Genomic DNA, 20,476 nt, shown 5'->3' with positions numbered 1-20,476 from the left:
ATTGGAGGCGGTACAGTGAAGGTTCACTAGATTGGTCCTGTGATGAGAGGCTGAGTAAATTGGGTCTATATTCTCTGGAATTTAGAAGAATGAGAGGCGATCTCATTGAAACCTATGAGATTGTGAAGGGGCTTGATAGGGTAGAGGCTGAGAGATTGTTTCCACTGTCTGGGGAACACGGAGGCACAGTCTCAGGATAAACGGCTGATCGTTTTGGATGCTCTGTCATACTCAAGGGTGAGATGGACAGATTTTAGGTCTCTTAGGGAATCGAGGGATATGGGCGGGAAAGTGAATTACATAGAAAATAGGAGTAGGCCAATCAGCCCCTCTAGCCTGCTCTGCCATTCATTATGATCATAGCTGATCATCCAACTCAATGGCGAAATCCACAGGCTCACCACTCTCTGGGTGAAGAAATTTCTCCTCATCTCAGTCCTAAATGGTCTACCCCGTATCCTCAGACTGTGACCCCTGGTTCTGGACTCCCCCACCATTGGGAACATCCTTTCTGCATCCATCCTGTCTAGGCCTGTTAGAATTTTACAGGTTTCTATGAGATCCCCCCTCATTCTTCTGAACTCCAGCGAATATAATCCTAATCGACTCAATCTCTCCTCCTATGTCAGTCCTGCCATCCCAGGAATCAGTCTGGTAAACCTTCGCTACACTCCCTCTATAGCAAAAACATCCTCAGATAAGGAGACCAAAACTGCACACAGTATTCCAGGTGTGGTCTCACCAAGGCCCTGTACAATTGCAGCAAGACATCCCTGCTCCTGTACTCGAATCCTCTCGCTATAAAGGCCAACATACCATTTGCCTTCTTTACCGCCTGCTGCACCTGCGTGCTTACCTTCAGCGACTGGTGTACGAGGGCATCCAGGTCTCGTTGCACATTCCCCTCTCTCAATTTATAGTCATTCAGATAATAATCTGCCTTCCTGTTTTTGCTACTAATGTGGATAACCTCACATTCATCCAAAATTATACTGCATCTGCCATGCATCTGCCCACTCACTCAGCTTGTCCAAATCACACTGAAGCATCTCTGCAACCTCCTCACAGCTCACCCTCCCACCCAGCTTTGTGTCATCTGCAAATTTGGAGGTATTACATTTAATTCCCTCATCTAAATCATTAATATATATTGTGAATAGCTGGGGTCCCAGTACCGATCCCTGCGGTACCCCACTAGTCACTGCCTGCCATTTGGAAAAAGACCCGTTTATTCCTACTCTTTATTTCCTGTCTGCCAACCAGTTTTCTATCCATCTCAATACACTATCCCCAATCCCATGCGCTTTAATTTTACACGCCAATCTCTTATATGGGACTTTGTCGAAAGTCTTCTGAAAATCCAAATAAACCACATCCACTGGCTCCCCCTCATCAATTCTACTAGTTACATCCTTGAAAAATTCCAGTAGATTTGTCAACCATGATTTCCCTTTTGTAAATCCATGCTGACTCTGTCTGATTCTGCCACTGTTTTCCAAGTGCTCAGCTATTAAATCTTTTATAATGGACTCTAGAATTTTCCCCACTACCGATGTCAGGCTGACTGGTCTATAATTCCGTTTTCTCTCTACCTCCCTTTTTAAATAGTGGGGTTACATTAGCTACCCTCCAATCTGTAGGAACTGTTCAAGAGTCCATAGGATCTCGGAAGATGACCACCAATGCATCCACTATTTCTAGGGCCACTTTCTTAAGTGCTCTGGAATGTAGATTATCAGGCCCTGGGGATTTATCAGCCTTCAATCCCATCAATTTCCCCAACACCATTTCCCTACTAATGCTGATTTCTTTCTGTTCCTCCCTCTCACTAAACCCTGTGTTCCCCAACATTTCTGGTATGTTATTTGTGTCCTCCTTTGTGAAGACAGAACCAAAGTATGTATTTAGTTGGTCAGCCATTTCTTTGTTCCCCATTATAAATTCCCCTGTTTCTGACTGTAAGGAAGCTACATTTGTCTTCACCAATCTTTTTCTCTTCACATACCTATAGAAACTTTTACAGTCAGTTTTTATGTTCCCTGCAAGCTTACTCTCATATTCTATTTTCGCCTTCTTACTCAATTCCTTGGGCCTCCTTTGCTGAATTCTAAACTGCTCCCAATCCTCAGTTCTGTTGTTTGTTCTGGCCAATTTGTATGCCTCTTCCTTGGATCTAATACTATCTCTAATTTCCCTTGTAAGCCATAGTTTGGCGACCTTTCCTTTTTTACTTTTTACTGAGCCAGACAGGAATAAACAATTGTTGCAGTTCACCCATGTGCTCTTTGAATGTTTGCCATTGCCTATCCACTGTCATCACTTTAAGTAACATTTCCCAATCTATCATAGCCAACTCGCGCCTTATACTATCGTAGTTTCCTTTATTAAGATTCAGGACCCTAGCCTCAGGATCAACTACATCACTCTCCATCTTGATGAAGATTTCTATCATATTATAGTCTCTCATTCCCAAGGGGCCTCGTACAACTAGATTGCCAATTATTTCTTTCATTACACAATACCCAGTCTAGGATGGCCTGTTCTCTAGTTGGTTCCACAATGTATTGGTCCAGAAAACCATCCCGTACACACTCCAGGAATTCCTCCTCTACGGTATTTTACTAATTTGATTTGCCCAATCTATATGCATATTAAAGTCACCCATAATTACGGATGTTTCTTTATTACATGCGTCTCTAATTTCCTGTTTAATGCCATTCCCAACATCACCATTACAGTTTGGGGGTCTATGTACAACCCCCACTAACGTTTTTTGCCCCTTAGTGTTTCTCAGCTCTACCCATACAGAGTACACATCGTCGGAGCTAATATCTTTCCTCACTATTGCGTTAATTTCCTCTTTAACCAGCAATGTAACTCCACCGCCTTTTCCTTTTTTGTCTGTCCTTCCTAAGTACTGAATACTCCTGGATGTTCAGTTCCCATCCCTGGTCACCCTGCAGCCATGTCTCCGTAATCCCGACTATATCATACCTGTTTACATCTATTCACGTGGTTAATTCATCCACTTTATTGCAAATGCTCCTCGCGTTAAGGCACAAAGCCTTAAGGCTTGTCTTTTTAACATTACTTGTCCTGTTCCCAGTATTTTTCACTGAGGCCCTTGATTTCTCTGCCTATCACTTTTCTTATTCCCCTTTCTGTCTTTTGTTCTTGTCCTCAATTCCCCCTCCTCTGCCTCCTTGCATAGGTTCCCTTCCCCATGCCATTTTAGTTTAAACCCTCCCCAACCACTCTAGCAAATATTCCCTCTAGGACATCAGTCCCGGTCCTGCCCAGGTGTAACCTGTCCAGTTTGTACTGGTCCCACCTCCACCAGAACCGGTCCCAATGTCCCAGGAATCTGAAACCCTCCCCCTCACACTATCTCTTCAGCCACGTATTTACCCGATATATCCTGCTATTTCTACTCTGACTAGCACATGGCACTGGTAGTAATCCTGAGATCACTACTTTTGAGGTCCTACTTTTCAACTTACTTCCTAACTCCCTATATTCTGCTTTTAGGACCTCATCCCTTTTTTTACCTATGTTGTTTGTACCAATGTGTACCACGGCCACTGGCTGTTCACCCTCCCCCTTCAGAATGTCCTCTAGCCACTCTGAGACATCCTTGACCCTAGCACCAGGGAGGCAACATGCCATCCTGGAGTCTCATTTGCGGCCACAGAAACACCTATCTATTCCCCTTATAATTGAATCCCCTATAACTATCGCATTCCCACACTTTTTACTCCTCCCCTGTGCAGCAGAGGCAACCATGGTGCAACAAATTTGGCTGTTGCTGCTTTCCCCTGATAGGCCATTCCCCTCAACAGTATCCAGAGTGGTATATCTGTTTTGCAGGGGATTAGCCACAGGAGATTCCTGCATTGCCTGCCTAGTCCTCATGCTCTGCCTGGTGGTCACCCATTCCCTTCCTGCCTGTGAACTCTTAGCCTGCGGTGTGACCACCTCTCTATACGTGCTATCCACAATACTCTCCACCTCGCGGATGCTGCACAGTGTCCCCAGCCGCCGCTTCAGCTCTGAAACCCGGGCTTCCAAGAGCTGCCACTAGAGACACTTCACGCACACATGCTGGCCCCAGGCACTGGAAATGTTCCTGGCCTCCCACATAGAGCAGGAGGAGCACATCACAGCTTTGAGCTCTCCTGCCATGACTTACCCCTTTAAATTAAATTAAACCTTTTGGAAGATACTTAATATCAAATAATATCAATGACTCTAGGGCCCTTCTTCCCTGCTCCTTGTTGTTACAGAATATAGCCCTTACAAAATAAGACCTTAAAAACTATAAGCGATAAAAGTAGTAAATACTTACCCGACTGTACTCACAGTATTCAAAGGATCACTTTGTTCCCTCCTCACCAAACTCCCTCAGTCAACTCTGCTCTCCCAGCTCCTCTTCAACTCCCAGCTCCTCTCACGCTCCTTTTCAACTCCTGGCTCCTCTCGCACTCCTTTTCAACACCCAGCAACTCTTGTGCTCCTTTTTCTTTTGAGGTAAAGATCAGCCATGTTCATATTGAATGGTGGACCAGGCTCGAGGGACCATATGGGCTACTCCTGCTCCTATTTCTTATGTGAAAACTAACGTCGTGCTTTCAGATGATGTTGTCAAAGGGCAGCATGTAGCTGAGAAGTAGGAGGGGACCAAGGACTGATTCATGTGGGACTGGGACAAACAGCCATTATCAAAGACAATCTGTCTATAACTGGATAGATAAGAGTAGAACCAGCGCTTGCAGTCCCACCTGGATGGGCAATGGAGGTGTTGGAAGAGGATAGTATATTTAGTAAAGGTTATTTCAGTACTGGGGCAGAAGCAGAAAGCTGTTTGGAAAGGTTGAAGCATGGAGTTGTGTGAAAATGGGACATGGATTTAAGAGGTGGCAATCTGTTCAAGGACTTTTACGTGGTCCAGCCAGCTCTCGTGTTGAATGGTTAAACTAGCTGTCCACCGTCAATGTTCATTGGACTTAAGGGAGTGAAGATGGGAGCTGTACCTGGGGGTTGATCATTGCGAAGTTAAATAATGGCTTTAATGGGGGCAAGGATGGAGGTGAAGATGTGATATAACCTGGGATCAGAGAGCTCAGCAGAGGTTGGGCATAGAGCCAGGGGCCTTCACTGACTCAGAAGGCCCAGTTTAAAAAGGAGTTATTCCTGGGATGTGGGCACCAATGGCAAAGTGCCAGCTATTCCCTATCCCTTGTTACTAGGTCTTGGTTGATTGCGGTCTGGTTAGCATGAATCCAACTGTGTTCCAAGAGATTTGTCTGAAGTCATGCTGGATTCTTTCTTGAGGTGATTTTGTGCCATTTCTGACAAACCCTTTCACTTTGTGGTCTTTTGCAGAAAGCAGATAATCGCCCATCTTTCAGCTTGCTGCTGAGCAGTATCCAGGAGCTGGTGGAAGATGACAGCTAGGTGTGAGGGGATTCTCCACAGTCTCAGCCAGAGCTCCTACTGCATATTCCCTCTTTGCCAATGCAACATGTTTACCCCTTTGCAACCTTCATGCACCTTGATAAAACAGAAATGTGTAAAACTCTTTAAACTGGACCCTATCCACACATACACTTACACAATACAACCACACATACATAGACAAGCCCACATATATAGACACACATTAACAGACACACACCAAAATAGACACACAGGCACAGGCAGGACAAAATAAATATTTGATTCTATCTTATTTAAAACAGTGAGCAGTGTGTTCTTTGTGTGTGAGCAACCAGTAAGACTGGATCAAGCAAAGCAATAAGGGAAAGACAGAAACCAGATATTTCCAATGCTTTGATCCAGGATTCTGGGGGGGGCGGTCGGGGGGCGTCAGGCTGATCAGGAATTCCGTGCAGAGGGAATCAGCACTCTGACTGGAGGGAGGGGGCGGGAGGTTGAGAGGGAGAGGGGGTTGTGGGGCTTGTGTGGGCGGAGGGGGATGTGAGGGGGGGTTGTGTGGGCGGAGGGGAATGGGAGGGGGGGGTTGCGCGGGCGAAGGGGGGTTGCGCGGGCGGAGGGCAGAGGGGGTGTGGGGAGGGAGGGGGTGTGGAGAGAGAGAGGGAGGTAGGGAGGAGGTGTGGAGAGGGAGGGAGGGGGTGTAGGGAGGGAGGGGGTGTGGGGAGGAAGGGAGGGGGTGTGGGGAGGGGAGAGATGGAGGGGGTGGAGGGTGGAGGGAGGGAGGGGGTGTGGGGAGGGAGTAGGGAGGGAGGGGGGTGTGGGCGGAGGGCAGTGTGGGCAGAGGGGGAGGGAGTGAGGGGGAGGGGGGAGGTGTGTGTGGGCGGGGGGGGGGGAGTTGTGGGCAGTGGGGGAGGGAGGGGTGGTGTGGGCAGAGGGGGGAGGGAGGGGGGGTGTGGGCAGAGGGGGGGAGGGAGGGGGGTGTGGGCAGAGGGGGGTGTGGGTAGAGGGGGGGAGGGAGGGGGGTGTGGGCAGAGGGGGGGAGGGAGGGGGGTGTGGGCAGAGGGAGGGGGTGTGGGCAGAGGGGGGGAGGAAGGGGGGTGTGGGCAGAGGGAGGGAGGGGGTGTGGGTAGAGGGGGAGGGTGTGGGGGGAGGGGGGTGTGGGCAGAGGAGGGGGGTGTGGGCAGAGGGGGGGGAGGGGGGTGTGGGCAGAGTGGGGGGGAGGGGGGTGTGGGCAGAGGTGGGGGGGAGGGGAATCTGGAAATATGTCAAATGTAACTCTGGAACACCAGGACGACTGGATGAGTTGGGAAATTGAGGAGATCTGGAATTCCACAAGAAACAGGAATATCCTAGTTGTAAACAGTGCTCAGAGTGTGGAAAGGAGCCTGGAACTTATAACACACTGTGGGATGTTCTGAGTAGATTGTAAAGTGCTGAAACAGACCGTACATCATTTGGGGTTCTGGATCATTCTGCGTATCGTTGTGTGTATATATCTGTGTAGCGTGTGTTTCGGGGGGCGGGGGGGTACCACTCTGGACTTAACCAGCAAGTCTGTACACCTACCCCCCTCCCAACCCCTGGAGTGGGAGTTGGAGTTGGTGTGGAAACATGTACTTTCACAGGTAATGTTGGAGCTATGGAGCTCCTGACCTGGAATCTCTCCCATTTTTACTTCCTTAAAAGATTTACAAGTTGCTGCTCAAGCACATTATAAAAGCTCCTCCCATAACCACCAGGTCCCAGTGTAGGACTCGAACCCGCAGCTTCTGGCTCAGAGGCGGGGACACAACCACAAGACCTCCTGGATACACACTGAGCTGGGGGATCTCAGCTCATTGGAGACGGTAACGAGCTCCCGGACTCCGGTAGTTCCGGGTGCAGCACGTGCTTACTGGCGGCTGCCATGTTGGGGTGAGTGAGTGTTTCCGGTTCCGGGTTGAGAGGACCGGACGTGTGAAGGTCACAGAGCGCGGGCCCGGGGACAGAGCGAGCGGGCGGGAGCGCGGGCCCGGGGACAGAGGGAGAGAGAGAGAGGGAGGGAGCGCGGAGAGCGGAGCCCCCCCGGCCCGGGATATGGAGTCCCAGGCCCAGGCCATGGCCGCGGATCCTCATCTACAACAATTCATCGAGGTGGAGAGTCAGAAACAGAAATTCCAACAGCTGGTTCATGGCCTCACAGAGCTCTGCTGGGTAAGTGATCGTTAATATAACCAACAAATAACTAGTGATGTCTTACAAGAGCATAGCCTCATTGAACTCTGCTGGTTAACCAGTGATAGTTAATATAACCAGTAATCAACTAGTGATTCTGAACAAGAGTATGGCCTCACTGAGCTCTGCTGGTTAACCAGTCATAGTTAATATAACCAGTAATCAACTAGTGATTCTGAACAAGGGTATGGCCTCACTGAGCTCTGCTGGTTAACCAGTCATAGTTAATATAACCAATAAATAACTAGTGATGTCTTATAAGGGTATGGGCTCACAGAGCTCTGCTGGTTAATCGGTGATAGTTAATATAACCAGTAACCAACTAGTGATGTCTAGCGAGGGTATGGGCACACTGAGCTCTGCTAAGTAAATATGTTACGTATGATGTTTTGCTGCTCCTGACCCGTGTCCATTCCTTTCTTCTCCCATCTTATCTTTCTGTCCCCTCTCTGTTCCCTGTTCTATAGCCATTTCTCTCATTTTTGGCTGTTGCTCACTCACTCAACCCATTAGTCATTCTCCCTCTTCATGTTCCCCTGCATTTGACATTGTGGCCTTGACAGAGTCTTGCAGATTGTGGAGTAGCTCCTATCTCCTCCTGATTCCTCCCTACCTGGCTATACTTTACACCCCCTGCCCCACATGCTGAGGCCGTTATCACCACATCTTGGTCTCTGCTCTTCTCCATCATCCTTTTTGCCTCTCTCTAGTTCTCCCTGTATCTTATCCAAGTTTCTCCATGGGATTTTCTTTCTCAGCCTTTGCACCAAGGGACTCCTCATTCTTGATTTCAACCTCCATCTCTACTTACATTGCCTTCTCTCCTGAGTTCACTGACTTTCTATCTACTCCTAATTGCTCCCTCTGTATAAACTTCCCAATCCCTCGACATTGCTGTCTTCCTTGGCCTTTTCTCCTACCGTCTGCATCACCAACAAGCCCATTCTTGGCCACTGGTATCTCTCTCTACCCAACCCCTTTGACCACTGTGAGCGGAACCCTGGACCTGGCTGACCACAGTGCAGCTCTAACAAACCATGTTCACTTTGCCAAAACTGCTCACTCTCACTACTCCTGGATCATCTGCACCTTTGTTACCTCCAGATTCAATGATTCCAACGCTGTCCTGACCAGCCTCCCCAGCTTGTCACCTTCATAAACTTCAGCTCATCCGAAACCCGACTGCTGGCATTCTCTCTGACCAAGCCTTTGCTCACCTGCCCTAATATCTCCTCTGTGGACTGGTGATGATTACTTCCTCTGATAACGCTCCAGTGAAGCACCTTGGGATGTTGTTCTATGTTAAAGATGCTATGCTGGTTGTCGGAGAGCAAAAATGAGCCCAGGCATCTTCAAACATTGGGAAGATTGAAGCCACTGCCTTTGGCCTCCACCACACTCTGTTCCCTCGCCATCCTCCATCGTCCTTCTTGGCCACCATCTCAGGCGGTGACAGACTGTTCACCTCAGCATCCAACTTGAGCCTGAGATCAGCTTCCCTCATCACAGAGACATCCTCCGCTCACCTCTTCCCCACCTGCTGTGTTAACTCTGAAATATTAATTTAACTTTCAGAATTTCACTGAACAAGTGACCTTGCTACTCTCTCAGTGAAGACCTGTAACCCTGTGTTCAGTTCATTTCCATCCATCTTGCTGCAGCTGTACAACACACTGTGCTCAGTGCTGCTTTCTGAGAAACCTGCAGGCTTAGAAACCTCACAGAGAAACCTTAGGGGCTGCTCCCAGGTTTCCGAGCACCTATTGATGAATAGCCAGTAGAAAAAGGTGGTGGAGGTGGGGTCATTGAATATTTTTAAGGCAGAGGTAGATAGATTCATGTTAGACAAAGGAATCAAAGGTTATCAGGGTTAGATGGGAATGTGGAAATCTAAACACAAGAAGATCAGCCATGACCTTATTGAATGGCGGAGCAGGCTCAAGGGGCCGAATGGTCTACTGTTCCTATTTCTTATATTCTTGAAACTGTTGAGTTGAACGAGTGGGGGTGATAGAAAACCTTTGAACTAGTTCAAATTAAACCAAGACAAAGGGTCATAGGAGCAAACTGGGACAAGGCCGATGACAGCAAATTAGTTTTCACAGGGATTAGTATCTGGAATGAGCTAGGGGAGGGGACTGGAGACAGCAATGAGTCGATTAACATGCAAACACTGATGGGGAGTCAGTCACAGTCTGAGAGGTGAACTGGATGGAGTCTCCTCACATGCACAGAGTCTGAGAGATTCCATAGTTTCACCGTCCTATGTATTTTAACTGGAATGCTTCTTCTATTTGGGGGAAAGATATTTCATTGTGTACCTTACTTTCATTTTAGTTTCTTCTGTTTCTTTACCCTATTTGCTTTTTAAAAATCTTTCTTTCTCCTTACCCACGGACCACTTTACAGAATGTACATGGTCACTCTGGTCCCAACCACAAACCTCAACCATCAACCCCAGTCATATGAAATAGAGCCTGCTCCACCATTCAGTAAGATCATGGCTGATCATCTTGTGTTTCGAATTCCCTTGCCTGACAAGAATCTATCTACCTCTGCCTTAAAAATATTCAATGACCCCACCTCCACCACCTTCTGAGGCAGAGTTCCAAAGTTGCTCAACTCTCAGAGAAAAAATTTATCCTAATCTCTGTTCTAAAAGGGTGACCCCTAATTTTAAAACAGTGTCCCCTAGTTCTGGACTCACCCACAAGAGGAAACATCCTTTCCACGTCCACCTTGTCAATACCGTACAGGATCTTGTATACTTCAAATCACCCCTCACTCTTCTAAACTCCAGTGGAAACAAGCCCAGTCTGACCAACCTTTCTTCACAAGACAACGCACTCATTCCAGGTATCAATCTAATAAACCTCCTCTGAACCGCCTCCAATGCATTTACATCCTTCCTGAAGTAAGGAGACCAAAACTGCGCACACAATTGGAGGTGCGGTCTCATCAATGCCCTGCATAACTGCAGCATAATATCCTCACTTTTATGTTCAATCCCTCTCGTAATAAAGGATAGCACCCATTAGCCTTCTTAATTACTTTCTGTACCTGGATACTAACTTTTTGTGACTCATGCATTAGAACACCTCAACCTGTCTGTTTTTTACCACTAAGTTGTCTGGGCTTTGAAACTGGGGCTTGGATATCTGTGGGGGGGGGAGGTAACAATTGATGACTAAGCCTAAAAGCGAACGTGGGCACATGAATGATTGAAGCCCGCTTGCCGTAAATGTTCCTACTGTGCTGCCTGAACCCAGCGTAATGACCCCCACCTAATATTCTAATAGACCTGGGTGTGGTGGTGGGGGGAGGGGGGGAAGAGTATATATGTGTGTGTGTGTATGTGGCGGGTGTGGTGGTGGAGCAGTGTTCACAGCATTCAGCATTGGGGGCTGCAACCAGGGAATGGGGTAAGAGTTGAGAGGGAGCTTAGGGCAAGGGAGGCTCAAGGTTTCCTCAGAGGCCCGATCCACATGTTTAACGGACGAACTCATGAGGAAACCTTGGACCTTCCTTGCCCTCCAACCTCTCCCTCAAATGGCAGGGCACGTTACAACAGCATCAGAAAGTGTAGGTGACTGCCCTTACTTAAATTGCCAGTTACCAGGTCTACAACAGGCAAAAGAGATTTATCTCCTAACATAATCCATGGGGGTCAAAGCACAATATGAGTTTGTTTAATGCACAGTCTGCCCTAAAGATTAATTTTTAACAGCAGATTACGTTCCAGAAATTGTGAAATAATTTTCGGTCGGCAGGAGAACTGCAGGGACATGTTGGGGAGTGGGCCCGGTGTGTGACTGTAACTGGGGAGCGGGCCCGGTGTGTGACTGTAACTGGGGAGCGGGCCCGGTGTGTGACTGTAACTGGGGAGCGGGCCCGGTGTGTGACTGTAACTGGGGAGCGGGCCCGGTGTGTGACTGTAACTGGGGAGCGGGCCCGGTGTGTGACTGTAACTGGGGAGCGGGCCCGGTGTGTGACTGTAACTGGGGAGCGGGCCCGGTGTGTGACTGTAACTGGGGAGCGGGCCCGGTGTGTGACTGTAACTGGGGAGCGGGAGCCGGCCCGGTGTGTGACTGTAACTGGGGAGCGGGAGCCGGCCCGGTGTGTGACTGTAACTGGGGAGCGGGCCCGGTGTGTGACTGTAACTGGGGAGCCGGCCCGGTGTGTGACTGTAACTGGGGAGCGGGAGCCGGCCCGGTGTGTGACTGTAACTGGGGAGCGGGAGCCGGCCCGGTGTGTGACTGTAACTGGGGAGCGGGAGCCGGCCCGGTGTGTGACTGTAACTGGGGAGCGGGAGCCGGCCCGGTGTGTGACTGTAACTGGGGAGCGGGAGCCGGCCCGGTGTGTGACTGTAACTGGGGAGCGGGAGGCGGCCCGGTGTGTGACTGTAACTGGGGAGCGGGAGCCGGCCCGGTGTGTGACTGTAACTGGGGAGCGGGAGCCGGCCCGGTGTGTGACTGTAACTGGGGAGCGGGAGCCGGCCCGGTGTGTGACTGTAACTGGGGAGCGGGAGAGGGCCCGGTGTGTGACTGTAACTGGGGAGCGGGAGCGGGCCCGGTGTGTGACTGTAACTGGGGAGCGGGCCCGGTGTGTGACTGTAACTGGGGAGCGGGAGCGGGCCCGGTGTGTGACTGTAACTGGGGAGCGGGAGCGGGCCCGGTGTGTGACTGTAACTGGGGAGCGGGAGCGGGCCCGGTGTGTGACTGTAACTGGGGAGCGGGCCCGGTGTATGACTGTAACTGGGGAGCGGGCCCGGTGCCTGGTTTCTCTAGCCTAACCCTGTAACTAAAATCTCTCATCCCTGGAACTATCCAAGGACCCTCATATCCTTCCTAAGGTGTGGTACTCAGAGCTAGATGGTGTATTCTAGTTGAGCGTAACCAGAGCTCTGAAAATATTCAGCATAACCTCCCTAATTTTGTACTTAGTGCCTCTGTTTATGAAGCCCAAGATCCCATATGCTTTGCTAACCATACTTTCAATATGTCCTGCCACCTTCAAAGATCTACGCATACAGACCCTCAGGGCCCTCTGTCCCTGCACACTCTTTAGAACTGTTCCTTTAAGTCTCTCCCTAACCCTTCTCCCAAAATGCATCAACTCGCACTTCTTAGTATTAAATTCCATCTGGCACTTGTCTGCTCGTTCTTATATCTATGTCCTGTTGCAGCCAATTGATATCATCCTATATGTTACAGTTCTATTCGGTATCATTGGCAAATCTTTAAATTATACTGTGTATTCCATTATCCAAATATATATATTTTTATATATGCAAAGATGTTAGATTTTGTTTGTGCTATGGGATTGAAAGATATGGAGATAGTGCAGGAAGGTGGAGTTGAGGTAGAACATCAGCCATGATCTTACTGAATGGCAGAGCAGGCTTGAAGGGTCTATCCTAGCTCCTGTTTCTTACTTTCTTATGCTGACTGCCTCAAATCACTTTCTCAAGTAGACATTTAATAATTTCACTTCCAAACTGCTCCTTCTTGCAGATATTGAACAAAGTGACCTGTATTAACCAAGATTGTTCTGTCTTCTATTTTGAAAATCACATACACAGACCCTCGTCCTGTCACTGTGTGAAAACAGTCACTATCCCTGTTATCTGGAAATATATCTGTTATCTCTGTTACTATGGCCCCCATTTCCCTTAGAATCCTTGGATGAGTTGCAACAGATCCCAGTAAATAATGGCCCTCCTAAAACTTGGCCATGATCTGTAATGCTTTCCAGCTGATGGTGTTTGTCCTCTCCCATGCAGGATAAGTGTATGGATAAACCAGGCCCCCGGCTTGACAGCAGAACCGAAACCTGCTTTGTGAACTGTGTGGAACGTTTCATCGACACCAGCCAGTTCATCCTCAATCGACTGGAACAGACGCAGAAAAGTAAGATGTCGCCAGAGAGCCTAATCGATTGAGCGGACAGGAGAGTATTATGGATCGGCAACCCAAAGGATTTGCCTCAACGTATGGCACAGTGCAGGGCGGGCACAGTGCAGGATGGGCACAGCGTGGGATGCACAGCATTGCCTACGGTTGGGGCACAGCGCCGCAGGACCTGCTATCCTGGGGCTGCTTTTAAAAGAACCTTAACTCAGGCTAACATGTCTTTGATACTGAGTTTTCTGTATGATTGTCATACCATCCAGAAATAAAGCACGGTGGCATTTTTAACATACAATCCTGCATTTGATACGGACACACACCGCGGGAATGTTCTATATACCGACTTCAGGATGAATACTTAAGTCTAGTGTTAGAGAGACACTGTCCATTTAGACTGGTGTTAATTAGTGACTTTCCACACAGTGACTGGACGGGGGTCCATGTCTGAGAGATTTTCACACCGTGACAGGACGGACGGGGGTTGCGGGGGGTCCCGTGTCTGCGATTTTTCACACGCTGACTGGACAGCGGGGTCCGTGTCTGCGATTTTTCACACGCTGACTGGACAGCGGGGTCCGTGTCTGCGATTTTTCACACGCTGACTGGACAGCGGGGTCCGTGTCTGCGATTTTTCACACGCTGACTGGACAGCGGGGTCCGTGTCTGCGATTTTTCACACGCTGACTGGACAGCGGGGTCCGTGTCTGCGATTTTTCACACGCTGACTGGACAGCGGGGTCCGTGTCTGCGATTTTTCACACGCTGACTGGACAGCGGGGTCCGTGTCTGCGATTCTTCACACGCTGACTGGACAGCGGGGTCCGTGTCTGCGATTCTTCACACGCTGACTGGACAGCGGGGTCCGTGTCTGCGATTCTTCACACGCTGACTGGACAGCGGGGTCCGTGTCTGCGATTCTTCACACGCTGACTGGACAGCGGGGTCCGTGTCTGCGATTCTTCACACGCTGACTGGACAGCGGGGTCCGTGTCTGCGATTCTTCACACGCTGACTGGACAGCGGGGTCCGTGTCTGCGATTCTTCACACGCTGACTGGATAGCGGGGTCCGTGTCTGCGATTTTTCTCAGACTGGACAGTGGGGTTCTGGGAGATTTTCACACAGTGACGGGGTGGGGGCCCGTGTCTGAGTTTGTACCTTGTTCATTTCGCATTCCACAACCAGGTATCCTATATAGAGATAAACACAGTGCTGGCAAACTGCAGGTCTAGCAGCATCTTTGGAGAGAGAAACAGGGTTAGCATTTCGAGTCCAATATGACTCTTCAAAACTGACTCTCTTCAGATCTCTAGCATCTGCAGTGTTTTGCCTTTAATTTAGTCTGAATAGAAAGATTGAACTGCTCGTATTAGCTGTACAGGTGAAGTGAAGGTTGGTGACACACGCCCTCAGGTGGTGTTCTAATGGATTAACAGCAGAGTCCCATTAAATCACACAAACTGCTGCCACAAGTTATAAAAATATATTTTAGTATTAGACATTATTTCAACAGTTTGAAGTTAAAACAGGTAAGTACAGAACAGTGACAACCAGAACAAGTTAAATATGAGTGCCTGCAATCTGAAGATTGTGAGCATCCCAGGAAATACTTAACCACAGGTGAGTGGCTTTTTTGATCCCTCTAAATTTCCCTCTACACTGTCCCCATCAAACACTCCCAGGGCAGGTACAGCACGGGAATAGATAGAGAGAAAAGCTCCCTCTACACTGCCCCCATCAAACGCTGCCAGGACAGGTATAGCATGGGATTAGACACAAAGTAAACCTCCCTATACACTGTGCAGTGATAGCCTGTCTCAAACGTTTGTACTGAGTTTGCTCAGTGTCATGTCATGTGGTACCGAATGTAGGTTGTGTTGGGCTGGAGAATTTGTTGAGGTGAGTACTGACAGCTGGTGTTTGTGACAGGAACAATTGAAACTAAATGTATTGGCATCAAAACCTTACAGTAACAGCAGTGTCATTTCTCAGTGCTCATTATCCCTCTTGGTATTGGTACATGTTTTCCAAGACTTTAATATATGCACTAAATTGACTAAAATTATACAGAGTAGAGTCCTCAGCTGGGGAAAGCTGGACAGATTGTTATGTTGGTGCTTTGCTGACTGACTTAACAAATTCTTTTTGTACAATACAGAATCACAGAGTCTCTCAGTGCAGAAAAAGCCCCTCGGCCCATTGAGTCTGCACCGACACAGTAATAAAACTGGCTTTCTGCCCCATTAAATTTGTATCTGCAATACAATATTTCAGAGGTTAGGTAGGTGAGGATCCCAGCTTTCTGCACCGTCCTCTCCCTTGCAAATATTTCGAGAGAAGGGCCACATTTTCTTCTCTATCAGTACTGGGGAACAGGACACTCCTCTGGGTCCAGTAACTTCTAAATAGAATGATATACTTGCATGCTGAATTTAAGTGGGCAAGTATCCATTCAGTTTATGCAGCATTGACTCAGGTTGCAAAGGGATTACACTCCAAGACAAAAGGAAGAGGAGAATCTCCTAAAGTGGACAGGCTTCAACTGGGAGCAGCGAGCTCTGGATCAGTCCTGAACCGTATTTGTGAGGAGCAATGTGAAGTGTTCTGAACTCATTGCACAGCTCAGCATCTCCACCGTGACAGCCCCCATTTCCTTTGAGCTAAGGTCTCAGGTGAAACAATGCACAGTCCCATCTGCACTTGGACAGATGAGGGTTTCGGTCCTCTGGTCTGGCAGAGCTTGGTATTGCTGGCTCGTCACTGCCCCGCCCCACACAATGCCAGGCTCACCCTTACTGAAAAAAGGGGGCAGGGTACCTGTGGTGAAGCTGATGTTCTTGAAGGCGTGCAGCAAGAAGATCCCGAGGACGATGATGACAAACCCGCTTATGGTGCCCAAGATGTTGTCGAAGGCCATGTCATACCACTCCTTGAACAGGATGGCTGAACAGGTCATGACAGCAGTGGTGAAGAAGACATAGTAGATGGGTGTGACGATGGAAGTGTTGAAGATATCCAGGGCTTTGTTCAGATAATTGATCTGTATGCTCACACAAAATATCAGGCACGCCAACAGGATCCAGGTCACTGGCTGTGCCAGCACACGGTGACCCACAAACAGCTCCTTGATGGCAATCCCCAGGCCCTTGACACACGAGACAGAGAGGGAGCCGATGACGGAGCAGATAAGGATGTAGACCAGGACGTTCTTCTGCCCATAACGTGGGGCCACCAGCACGATCAGGATCAGGCAACTGCTTACAACACACGCTGCAAACACAATAAAACCTGCAATCCAGATACAAGGCTGGGCTTAGATAGCATTGGATATTTAAATGATGGCTCTCATGCTACTAAACAGCACAATGTACAAGACAAAGGAATACAACAAACTGGCAGATAGTGAACCCCCAGACATACAAACAAATCCAGGTTGGAATGTCGCAAACTCTTAGATAGGAGGAGACAGGCAGAACTGGGGAAACAGATTTAAGATGATTAACAGAAGAACATGAGGGAAATGAGGAGAAATGTATTTACTCAGTGAGTTAAGACTATCAAAAATACACTGCCTGAAAGAGCAGATTCAATAGTCGTTGTTAAAAGGGATAATTAGATAAAAACTTGCAGGGATATCAGGAAGAGGAGAGTGGGAATAATTTGTTCGCTCTATTAAGGAGGAGGCACAGACTCTAAAGAGTGCTTCTGCTGTACTGGATAAATCTACAATTTTGTATAATCATGTTTCTACAGTGAGGAACTGCACTGTGCAGTAGTTGCAGACTAACAGCTGTTTAAAGAAAGTATTAACCCTCATCAGTTTTTACTCTGCCATATTTGCCATACCTGGATCTTTGAGCTTTTCCACCATTTCAGTCAAGGTGCCAACCTCTTCCTCTTGTGGAGCATGGATTACCATCACTGTCGAACCCAAAATACTCAGGATGCAGCCCATCTTTCCATGAAGGTTCAGGCGCTCATTTAAAAAATAGGAGGATAAGATCGCACTGGAGAGAGGGGGAAGCAGGGACATCTGATTAACAAATACAAGGACCCAGCAGGACACAGGCAACACTGGAATTTACAAACACTTCTTACAAACTTCAAAAAACCCCACTGTACACAACTCGCAAGGAGGGGCGAACATTTAGAAATCCCCGAGACGCACTTTCCCTGAAGTTTTACAGCGCCTGCAGTCTTCACATCCTCTTACAAACAACAAGGTTTTAAAGTTACCTAACAGCATCCATAGGTTCAGCAGCTTTTGCCATGTTCTGTGCCAGGGGCTCATTCTTTCACTCAAGTACCACTGATCTTTTACAATGTGAAGTGGAAAAAAAAACAAGCATTTCCAAGATACTAATGTTATCAGACAATTTCCTGAAGGGTCTGGAATCAATTCAAACAATGAAACAAAAAAATCTCTAAAAGAAGATGTGGTGATGCACAATATTGAGAAGCTGATACAATCACTATGCTGCCTGAGATCTGGAGTTAAGCTACAGTTATCACATTTGTAGATTGTTGGCTTGTACGCGGGGAACAGATCGTATTTGCTCTTTCAGATACGGCTCTAATTTGAGGGATGGGACAAGTCTCCAGAATTCAAATGCCCTGGGAGTGTTTGATGGGGACAGTGCAGAGGGAGTTTTACTCTGTATCTAACCCCATGCTGTACCTGCCCTGCGAGTGTTTGATGGAGACAGTGTAGAGGGAACTTTACTCTATCTAACCCCGTGCTGTACCTGCCCTGGGAACGTTCGACGGAGACAGTGTAGAGGGAGCTTTGCTCTGTATCTATCCCCGTGCTGTACCTGCCCTGGGAGTGTTTGATGGGGACAGTGTAGGGAGAACTTTACTCTGTATCTAATCTCATGCTGTACCTGTCCTAGGAATGTTCGATGGAGACAGTGTAGAGGGAGTTTTACTCTGTATCTAACCCCATGCTGTACCTGTCCTAGGAATGTTCGATGGAGACAGTGTAGAGGGAGCTTTATTCTGTATCTAACCCCGTGCCGTACCTGCTCTGGGAGTGTTTGATAGGGACAGTGTAGGGGGAACTTTACTCTGTATCTAATCCCATGCTGTACCTGTCCTAGGAATGTTCGATGGAGACAGTGTAGAGGGAGTTTTACTCTGTATCTAACCCCATGCTGTACCTGTCCTAGGAATGTTCGATGGAGACAGTGTAGAGGGAGATTTACTGTGTATCTAACCCCGTGCTGTACCTGCCCTGGGAGTATTCAAAACCGACTCGAGTACAAGATTCCAGCTCCCATCCTGAATGGGTCTGATGTCACTTGGTCCTCTGGGGTGGAGATGTGAGGAATGGCCTCAATGTCACTGTGCTTGGGGGAGTGGGGTGTCATTGGGGACGATGAGGAGTCTTCCAGTGCTGATTGTCCAGCACCTACTTCTGAAAACTGCACTGTCTCTATGGCAGAACAACACAACAGTCCTGCAACATTTGTCTGAGCATACACAAAATGACTATGTGTTTGAGGGATTGTCATGTTGCCAGGATATCTGGGACTGGGAGGCAATTCCTTCAGGAGGGGTAGAGAGTGAGACGTACTGGAGCTGTAACAGAGATGTCAGGGCTTGCTCACCTCACGAGGACACTGAGGGCTCCCAACGGAGTGACCAGAGTTGCTGGAGCAAAGGCATAGGCAGCAAAATTAGCAGCTTCTCCCAAACCCACTGCAAAACAGGACAGACAGAGTTAGAGCTTGAACCAAGTGTCCGGTGTTCCAGCTACAGTCACCTACAACCAGGCAAGGCATAACCATTTCATGAGGTGTGACATAGCCTGGAGCATCACTGACTACTGCGTGCAGCACTGAACCCCACTGAATTATAAGGGGGGAAGCAGGGAGACACTGAGGTAGATATGGGTGGGTTGCAAGTAGGGGAAATAAGCAGGAATACATGGCTGGGATTGGGGGAAAGGAGAGAAGTGGAGTGGTCTTACGATCCCTGTAGAGGGAAATTTGAACTTCCAGTTGATACTGAAAAGATGACAAGAAGATTCCATGTTTTATGACTTTGATAAAAAAAGACTAAAAGCGCTATTGATCACACAATATTTTTGTAAGCAACTTATCCTACAGAACAGAACTTTTCTCTTTTACTTTTGACACAATCGAAATTTCACCTCACAGGTATACTTTACACTGTCTCTTAATTAGGCAGTCAACTCACACAATATTTTTGTAAGCAACTTATCCTACAGAACAGAACTTTTCTCTTTTACTTTGGACACAATCGAAAATTCACCTCAGGTATACTTTACACTGTCTCTTAATTAGGCAGTCAACTTTCCTGGACCCAGTTCAAACTGATTTTTAGCTCCCAAGGGTTTACTTCCGTTCCTTTCCTTTCTCAGCCTGGTAACTTTTAACCCCACAACTGTCTTTCACAGTGGGGGTTTTTCCTGAAGATTCTCCCTCTATCGCATGCTAAGCAAATCTTCCAGCCTCGTTTCAAATCCTCAGGAATTTGGTCCTTTTAAACCAAGCGCGAACTCCCACCTGTATTCCTGCATGGGGGAGTCATAGAGTAGCCTCCAGCTGCTCCCTCTAGCCCAGATCCTGGCAATCAGCCTGTCTGAGAGTTTCAGGGATATCTCAGAAACCCCTCCTTTCTCAAAGCCCATTTCCTTGGCAACGTGAATCAAATGGGCCTCGTATCCAGGTAGAAATGATTAGCTATCCTTGAGACCCCCAATTTTTTTTAATCTTGGAAGTAAATAGACAGTTTACAACTGTGTTACTGTTTACAACTGACATTCTCGACACCTTCCTGGAACTTTAGAGATTAACAGTCTAATCACTGTCTAAACACAGATGCCATTGTCTCCAGGTGTCCTTAAATCTTCTTTCCAGCAAAACGACCAGGGCCTCCCTTTAATAACCATGTCAC

General features: G+C 48.0%; 3 protein-coding genes across 4 annotated transcripts in view; 2 read left to right on the top strand and 1 right to left on the bottom strand.

Moving 5' to 3' along the window:
• Positions 1 to 5,729, top strand: part of btk (Bruton agammaglobulinemia tyrosine kinase) — a 183,525-nt gene extending 177,796 nt beyond the window's left edge. For both annotated transcript variants that reach the window (XM_078546919.1, XM_078546920.1), the window contains one exon: positions 5,383 to 5,729. In XM_078546919.1, the coding sequence (XP_078403045.1) occupies positions 5,383 to 5,454 (72 nt within the window). In that variant the 3' untranslated portion in view covers positions 5,455 to 5,729. The remainder of the gene's footprint in view (positions 1 to 5,382) is intronic.
• A 1,640-nt stretch (positions 5,730 to 7,369) lies between these two features.
• On the top strand, positions 7,370 to 13,851 carry timm8a (translocase of inner mitochondrial membrane 8 homolog A (yeast)). The gene is made up of 2 exons (XM_078546232.1): positions 7,370 to 7,626; positions 13,430 to 13,851. The coding sequence occupies exons 1-2, from the start codon at positions 7,510 to 7,512 to the stop codon at positions 13,586 to 13,588; spliced, it is 276 nt and encodes a 91-aa protein (XP_078402358.1). The 5' UTR covers positions 7,370 to 7,509; the 3' UTR covers positions 13,589 to 13,851.
• Positions 13,852 to 15,030: 1,179 nt separating this feature from the next.
• Positions 15,031 to 20,343, bottom strand: LOC144683187 (magnesium transporter NIPA2-like). Its single transcript, XM_078546149.1, has 4 exons — positions 20,328 to 20,343; positions 19,165 to 19,255; positions 17,402 to 17,562; positions 15,031 to 16,843 (listed from the first exon to the last, which is right to left on the bottom strand). Exons 1-4 carry the CDS (start codon positions 20,341 to 20,343, stop codon positions 16,224 to 16,226), a joined length of 888 nt encoding a protein of 295 aa, XP_078402275.1. The 3' UTR covers positions 15,031 to 16,223.
• Positions 20,344 to 20,476: the final 133 nt, after the last annotated feature.

This window comes from Cetorhinus maximus, chromosome 8, assembly GCF_964194155.1.
Source record: "Cetorhinus maximus chromosome 8, sCetMax3.hap1.1, whole genome shotgun sequence".
NCBI lineage: Eukaryota > Metazoa > Chordata > Chondrichthyes > Lamniformes > Cetorhinidae > Cetorhinus > Cetorhinus maximus.
This window is presented reverse-complemented; position numbering and strand designations above follow the sequence as displayed.